General features: G+C 44.7%; 1 protein-coding gene across 1 annotated transcript in view; it reads right to left on the bottom strand.

Moving 5' to 3' along the window:
- LOC107117953 (transcriptional enhancer factor TEF-1) overlaps positions 1–8,391 on the bottom strand; it is a 270,762-nt gene that overhangs the window by 147,886 nt on the left and 114,485 nt on the right. The window contains exon 3 of the mRNA XM_015420152.1: positions 4,337–4,590. Within this exon, the coding sequence (XP_015275638.1) occupies positions 4,337–4,484 (148 nt within the window). The 5' untranslated portion in view covers positions 4,485–4,590. The remainder of the gene's footprint in view (positions 1–4,336; positions 4,591–8,391) is intronic.

Genomic DNA, 8,391 nt, shown 5'->3' with positions numbered 1-8,391 from the left:
CGCAAGCTCTGACACAGCTGTCAGCCCCACCCACCTCACAGGGTGTCTGTTGTGGGGAGGGGAAGGGAAAGGAGTTGGTAAGCCGCTCTGAGACTCCAAGTGAAGGGCGGGGTATAAATCCAATCTCTTCTTCTTTTTCTTTAGGAGTTTCCCAGCCTGGATCTGACAAGCAGGGCTATTTTGGGGCAGGAACGCACAGGAACGGAGTTCCAGCTGGCTTCAGAGTTGCCACACCCACTACAGCCCAAACCTCTGTGTGTCTGGCTACAGAGGGAAGGCCTGGAGAGGGACACCCCCCCCAGTGACTCCGAGGTGGGCGGGTGGGCCAGGGGGGCCCCTGGAAGGATCGGGGAGGCATTTAAATGCCTCCCCGTGCCTTCCCCAGCTTGTCTAAGGGCCAGCTTGCCCGGGCAAGCCAAGGGAAGACATGCGGTGTGTGGCCTAATATGCGAATGAACTGTGATGTCGGGGTGTGGCCTAATATGCTAATGAGTTCCTGCTGGGCTTTTTCTACAAAAAAGCCCTGTTGACAGCCATACATATCAACACATGGAGAAGGAGTCATATAATTCAGGAGCCAATGCCAGGAAGGATTCAAAGACCCCCAAGGAAGCTCTTCTCTCCTTCAGCTACCTGAAGGAGCTGTTCAGTCAGCATCCACTTTAACAGAGTCTGCAGAAGGCCATTAATTGACTGACACCTTCCTCCACCACCTCAGCAGAAACCATTCTACAATATTTTTTTTTGCAGGTAGGTGTCAACTTGTTTAAAGACCATTTCAGTCAGAAAATTATCCAGTACTTACTCTGAACTTTTTCGATGGCTCATGGACCATCGCCACACTATGGCATCTTCCAAAATCCTGTGGCTGCTTTGAAATACAGTAATCTCCCTGTCATAAGCAAATAAAATCCATATGCCACCAAAAAGTATTCTTTTTCATTATGCCACACGGTATCGAAAACGCTTTCAGTGTTTTGATTTCAAAATCCTTGGAGAACAATTATGCTATTAGGGCCATAAGACTCTATTATAAAGTCCTCAAAAACATAGCATGGTTTCAATGAATCCTCAAACACTACAAAGAAGTTGCTCAGCTTGAAGAATGAAAACACAAGTTCATCCAATAAGGGAGAGTCAGGATATAAATTCTACCAACACAGTCACCTGCATTTCCCTAGGCGATTTCTTTTTTCATAATGAAATTCTGCTACAATGTTGAGATTTAACTGAAAGGACATAAAATGTCACCTCAACATGACAAATGCTTTTTAAAAAAACATCAAAACAGAGTAGCTCTGTATTCTAATGAAATAAAAATACCCACTAGATATATTCAGTAGATATATTTACTGTAACCTTTCAAATTCTGGCTCTTCTACCACTTTATAATCTTTTGTCTTTAGTATTAAGTAATTTTGATATCAAAGTTGTTAAGACAAACTATGCAAACACACACTGTATGCTCTCCGTACCATACATTAAAATATTTCATATATATTTATATTTCAAAGGTTTTCCATGTACAAGAAAGTATGACTGCAAATTAGATGCAGAGGGGGAGGGGTTTTTTTAAGGACCCTGTTTTGAGTGCTGATATTGTAAACATATGCGCACACCTTTGTTATATACTCTTCAGTAGAGAACAAAATTGTACTGAACTACATTCTTCTAATTTTATGATGATAAAACAATCATCATGACAACAGATCATCAAAGCAAAAAATACAAATATAGACAGAAGAGGAGAACTAAGGGGAGAGGGAAATGACCAAAAAAAAAAAAAATCCAGCAGGAAAAGAAAGACCAAGAAAGTTTCTGCCAGAAGCAGCTGAGGATGCTTCATCACAAGCCTATTTTTCCAGACATTATATTTCATTTGGCTTCAAGGGTCACATGACAGCTGCAAACTTACGCCTCAAGGTCTGTTTCTGCCTCTCTGTGACACTGACAAGCTGTGTGAGACTCCAACACCACAGAAAGAATTTTTTCTCCCTTGTTTCCATTACATCATCCAACCAATACAGGGGGGAGAAGGAGGGGGGGCACACAGCTGGTGGCAGCTGCAGTACCATCTGCTTTCCACTTACAGTGCATGCTAGTTTGCTCCGCAGATTCCTACTGATCCTTTCTGGGGAAGAGGCTGTGTTTCAAGACAAAACGCCCCATTGTGTAAAACATATTTGCAGTTGTACAGCAGTAAGTTGTTCTCTAATGCTGGGGGGGGGGAGATCCATCAGGTTAGGATTCCTGGTCACTTGGAAAGCCTTACTGCACAAAAGACCCCCCCCAAAAAATTGCTAAACACTCAGTGATTATGGAAGAATAAAGAGCAAACCAACAACCTGCCATCTGCTTTCCACAATGTGAGAAGCCAGAATGAAAACTCTACAGTCAGCAATATTTTTTTTCGAAAGGAAAACGGGGAAGGGAAAGGCAGCTTAAGTCTCCCCAGTCAGAGATTAGCTGGAGCAACTTGGAAAGAACAAAAAAGTAAAAACAACTTATATCTGGATTGGATAAACATCAAATATATTTATTAAATGCTGTCACCACATCTGGTAATTTGTAACAGGCAAAGCTAGAAGAAACAACTTTGCAGTTGCTTATTGAAATTAGGTTGTGGACGTCAGGACTTCATAATAAAACATTTGCAGTAAAGCATTATGTAGTCTGTCCCATGATCTCTTAAAAATGCATTGCCATGTTCAAATTGGGTTTATATTGCAAACAGCCATTAAAAATGCTTCATATATCTACTGTGTATTAATCTCTTATGTTTGTTTTATCTGCGCTATCCTGTTTGAAAATATTCAAAGACGTCAATATAAAGTTTATTTATAGTCCACCTTTCTTGCCCAGACTCAAAGTGTTTTATAAAATATTACCCAAAAAATGCAATTTTACTAATTCCAACAATCTCTTAACAACTTCAGTTGCATTTTACAGTTTGGTCACTGAGATGCTGGGAAATGGGGGGAAAGGAAAATGATACACAGGAGTTTAAGCTTTTAAAATGATGTAACCTACCTTCTATTCTTTTCATACTTTGCCTGATAAAGAGTTTCTTTTCAGCACAGAACTGGACTTCGGCTACACTTATACACACACACACACACACACACACACACACACACACACACACATATATATATATAAAAGAAAGTCCCCTCACCCTACAATCAACGGCCATGCCAAACCACTGGACCTAGAAACATCAAATTCAGGGAGAGCGCTCCTACCATGGCGTAGATTCTTGCTAAGAAGGGATTTTTACACATTCGACCCCTAAGGGGATCAAAAGGGGTAAAAAGTGCTCCCCCCATTGATTCCTATGCGGCTGTTAGGCTGCTGCCTCCTTGTACCCCCACTCTCTGATTGGTCAGCTGCAGAACTCAGTGTTCTGAGGTAAAAAAAGCCAACAGTTACAGGAGACTGCAGAGAGCTAATGACAGTTGAGGAAATCAGGAATGGCCAAGAACCACCTGTGAGGTGCAGTAATGTTGCTGGCCCAGCCTCTCTGATGGCTTCCAACACACTCCCCCCCCACCTCCTACACCTAACAGGTGGTTGTCTGTCAGCGGTCGCAGGGTGCTTAAAGCCACGAGGGAACCCGCCTCAGCAGTAATGCCTTAGTGATCCTGCCAGCCCTGCGTCCACAGTGGGTTCTAATACTCCTCCCCCTCCCCCTCCTACACTGGACAGGCAGCTGCCAGGAGGAGACAACTTAGGAATGCGGCAAAGACATTTGCACATGTGGGGCACTGAGCTGCGCAGGCCAAGTACCAGCAAGATCACCCTGAGGTGCTCAGAACAACAATCCAGGAACACAAGTAGAGAGGCCATCACTTTCGTGGAAGGTGGCAGGAATTGACTTAACATATGACTGCTTCTTAAATGGACAGTTCTGTGTTGCGTGCTCCAGAGTGAGCTCATCAAGCAGCCCGGTGATCCTAGCACCTGAAGGCAGAACCACCAATGTGGTCTACAGAGAGATCCTTCGGTAGAGAAAAAAAAAAGTATGTATGTTGCACTTCATTTTTTACACCACAATCTTCTCCACTAGAATTCCTACAACAAAGTTCACATCATTGGTATTATAACTGGATTTATGGAACTTAAATACTGTAGGGAAGCACGGGTATCAGGTTAGTCTTATCATAAAAGCCAAACCACCACAACTGCATTTCTTCCCATTCACCCCCCTATACTGATTGGTCTTTCTTTCTGGAAGATTATATTAGTAGCAGTCCTGAGGATTCTTTCCAGAATTTCACTTTTGTTTGTATGGAAAGGGGACTTCATGCAATGCTTAGTGAGCAACTGTATGACTTACCATACATTTTCCCTTCATCGGATAAGATGATTTTCCTCCTCCCACAAGGGGGATATATAGCTAGAGCCTCCTGAAAGCTCTGTTCAATATCTGGGCTCCAGACACCTTCTGCATCATTGTCAATTGGTTTATCTGCAGAATCACTCATTCTTTCAATGTCCTCGGCAGGGCTCTCGCTGCCGCTCCAGCTGCTGGGCTCAATGGTGATGGCTGGTTTTTCCAAGCCTAAGCCTGGAAGCTTTAAGAGAAGAAACCTAGAGGGGATAAATAAAGACAAATAATTTCAGGTGCGCAATCCTTGACTAATATTACCAATGAGGACAACAGAAGTGGTTGCAAAGAAACAAAATAAGTACAGTTTTACTACCCTAATGTATGTGTGAGGCCAAGTTCAAGTAGTCACTTATTTTCACATACATATCGAGAGTCAATGAGTTATATTTTGTGCTTATCTAAATAATAGTATAATGCCAAAATGTTGCAAATTATGTGTTCCATTGAATTCATTGTACAAGCTTCCAGAAACCAAATGGGAGAAAATGGTTATTTTTAAAAATTAAAAAAAACAGACATTATACTCTTTAATTCACTTCAGATGACCAAGGAGTTTTGACACAGAAAATCAGCACACGGTATCTCTCTCACTTGACCTATATGAATGGCACAGGCTGTGCCTGAGAAAAACAACAGGCAGCCATTCCTTTTTTTAAAAAAAGATACCTCAAGGAAAGGAAATTAGACCAGACTTTACACCTATTTCACAAAAAGTGTCTGCTATGGAGCAGAAAAAAATCAGGCTTCCAGATGTGGAATCAATTTAATAAGAAACAATCTAATGTGACAGCACCTGCTAGCACCACTACACCCACAGATTCTTCAGTATTTCTTTTGTATTTCTGGAAGACATACTGCTGGTACAAAGGTGTGCTTTAGGCAAAAGCCTAATATACCAGGCTGAGCTCTTCTCTGTGGTAAGCCTACTGACCATGGTGAAGAAACCATCAGGAACTAATTCGCCTCAACCTGTTGAAGCATCACTGATTCTTATTAAGGAAAAGATGCATATAAATAGAGAAATGCTGGGTGCGATATAGCTCCCAGAAACATTCCTCTTAAATTTAGACATCTTAATTTTTATAAATACAAAGTGAAGCACTGACAGGAACAGTGATGTGCATCCTCATTTTTCAAAGTAGCAGATGCACTGAAGTATAACTCTTGATTCTGGGGAGAAAAATAAGGAAAAGAATAAAAACCCAAATCTTACTGAACCACTTAATTGGTTTTTAAACCACTCCATGTTTTGAACTAAAAGATTCTTCCTCAGGTATACAGTAAATGTTCCAAGCAAAAAAAAAAAAAATCAGGTAGTATCTGCCTAGTATTATGGCTGCCTGGCTGGATATTCTACTAGAAGAACAAAGGAGGTAAGATTGCACAAATCACAGTCATCACTTATAGAGCCCCACTATTCATCCATCCCACTGTGGAGGTATCAGTGTGAGCTCCTCACTGCTGACAAATCAGCAGTGGTTCTGAGCTGCTTGCATACAAAGCTGCCAGCCAGGGTGAACTACCCCCCACCCCCGAAACCAGTTCTCATGAACCAAAGAGAGCTTTTAACAAATTCTAGTTTTGTGTGGATGTTGACACGGCTGATCAAGGCAGCAGGCTGAGAATGATGGGGGGAAATCTTGTATTTCACTGTGTTGAATGGCTCCTACTTCTTTCATAGGAATAATGAACAACTCACTTAATCACTTCAAGCTCAGAACCATGTATCAAAAGGACATTCCACTTCATAGTATTTTTAAATCCTGAAACCTTAGTGATGATTCACTGGTATTCTGCTAGAGTTTGAAGAAACTGCTTGGGAAAGCACCCTTTATTTGCCACTTTTTAAAGCTATGATACACCGCTAAAATGCTGAAAAAAACTAATACTTTTTCTGGATTACATTTCAATTTTTAATCTATATATCTAATAGTGAACTGGCCCCCTCTGTGCGGATATCTAAACCCGCACTTCAGGGGCACTTGGGGGGCAGGGAGAGATTTGTGCACACGTGGGGCAGTCCCCATGTGTGCACAAAAATCTAACCCCCCCAAAAAATATCGGGGGATATTTAAATCCCCCCAAAACTGACAGAGCGTTTCCTGCGCATACGCAGGAAACGCTCTGCAGCCGCCCTCGCCGCCGCCGTGGCCTCGGAGCCAGGCGGCCGGCCGGGGGAACAGTGAGGCCCAGGCGGCTGCAGCCTCCCGAACCTCGCTTCGGAGCCGGGCGGGGGGGAACAGCCGCTCCGAGAGACGCCCCACCCCCTGCCCATTTCCCGGCCCCGCGGTGCTCTCACGCTCACCCACCTTCACCTCCAGCAGCAGCAGCCAGAGCACAGGCGCTCCAAGGAGCAGCGGTGATGCGTCCCTCCCATCTCGCTGGCCAGGCGCAGAAAGCGAAAGCGGCCGCTCTCCTGCTGCTCAAGTCGAGACTGAAGGGGCGGGCTCGGGGAGGGGCAAGGGACTCGGCGCCTCGGTCCCGGAACCGCCCGGGGACACCGAACGTGACTCTGAGCATGGGCAGAGAGGGGGTGGCCCCAGCTTGCTGCTGCTGCTGGGAAGGTTGCGGTGTCGGTTCCCTGTCGTCACGGGACCGGCCCGTACTGCGTTACACACTTTCTTGCTCAACCCGGCCTACCTCTCAGGGTTGTTGTGAGGGAAGAACGGAGGAGCGGAGATGGATGCCTCCCGGACCTCGCTTCCGAGCCGGGGGGGGAAGAGAGCTGAGGGGGGAAGAGAGCCGAGGGGGGTGGATGGGAGGTGGAGGAGCTTCCTCCCCCCCCCATGAGTATCGCGGGTCCGCCCCTTGTAAGTTACTACAATTCAAAATACATTTACCTCAGTATCATCACCAAAATATAATTCAGTTTTTTAAAAAGTAACACTAGTACATTGAATGTTGAAGTATATGCTGATCAGCTTCAAAACAATGGAAAATTCCATAATCAAAGGTCTGTTGGAGAACTCTACATCTGTTTTAAACTGGTTATGCTGTGCAATACCTTCACTGATTGTATACTACGAATAAGGTCCATTGTGGAAATAAATACAATGAGCTCTAGAAAGAGGCTCTGGGAGGGTGCCCCAGCCTTTGGAACTCAGTATCAATTGCTGTGGCGACCTCAGCAGGGTATAATGACACAGAATCCACTGTTTTTCTCAGGGGAACTGCCATCTGGAGAGCAATTGTAATTCTGAGTGATCTCCAGCCCTCACCTGGAGATTGGCAACAATGGTTCCTTAGGAGGAAAGGGCTGGTTTGAAGAGTGGCATCTATGACACTGTACCTGTCTGAGATCCCACCCCTCCTCAAACCCCACCCTCTCCAGGCTCCACCCCTCAAATCTCCAGGAATTCCCCAACCCAGAGGTGGCAACCCTATCTCCTTCCCAGCCAGCCAACCATCAACATACCTTTATCTGCCCCTCTGACTTCAGCTTTCTTCTTCCACCTCCACTTTGGTGTAGTGGTTAACTGCGCAGACTCTAATCTGGAAGAACTGGGTTTGATTCCCCACTCCTCCACTTGCAGCTGCTGGATGAGCTTTATCTACCTACCTACCTACCTACCAAATTTATACCCCACCCTCCCAGCCAAGGCTGGCTTAGGGTGGCTTAAATAACAATAAGACACATTAACAGTTAAAACAGTCCTAAAACCTTCTAAAACCAACTGACATTATAAAATGCTAGTAATCATTATTTAACAATGGCAGACATTATTTGAAGATCTATGTGGCTAGCACAGGCTGTTGTTGGTGACTCCAGGGGGCAGGGTTCTCTATCCTTCAACTGTTGGGGGCAGCTCTTTAATTGAAAGCCTGGTGGAAGAGCTCTGTCTTGCAGGCCCTGCAGAACTGCATAAGGTCCTGCAGGGCCCTGATCTCTTCTGGGAACTCATTCCACCAGAACAGAGCCCCCACTGAGAAAGCCCTGGCCCTGGTTATGGCCAGCCTGGCATCCTTGAGACCCGGGAGGGCCAGTCAGTTTTGAGACCTTG

Source organism: Gekko japonicus, unplaced genomic scaffold (assembly GCF_001447785.1).
Source record: "Gekko japonicus isolate JY-2015 unplaced genomic scaffold, Gekko_japonicus_V1.1 scaffold86, whole genome shotgun sequence".
Classification (NCBI taxonomy): Eukaryota; Metazoa; Chordata; class Lepidosauria; order Squamata; family Gekkonidae; genus Gekko; species Gekko japonicus.
The sequence above is the reverse complement of the archived record's forward strand: the minus strand, read 5'-3'. Positions and strand labels throughout refer to the sequence as shown.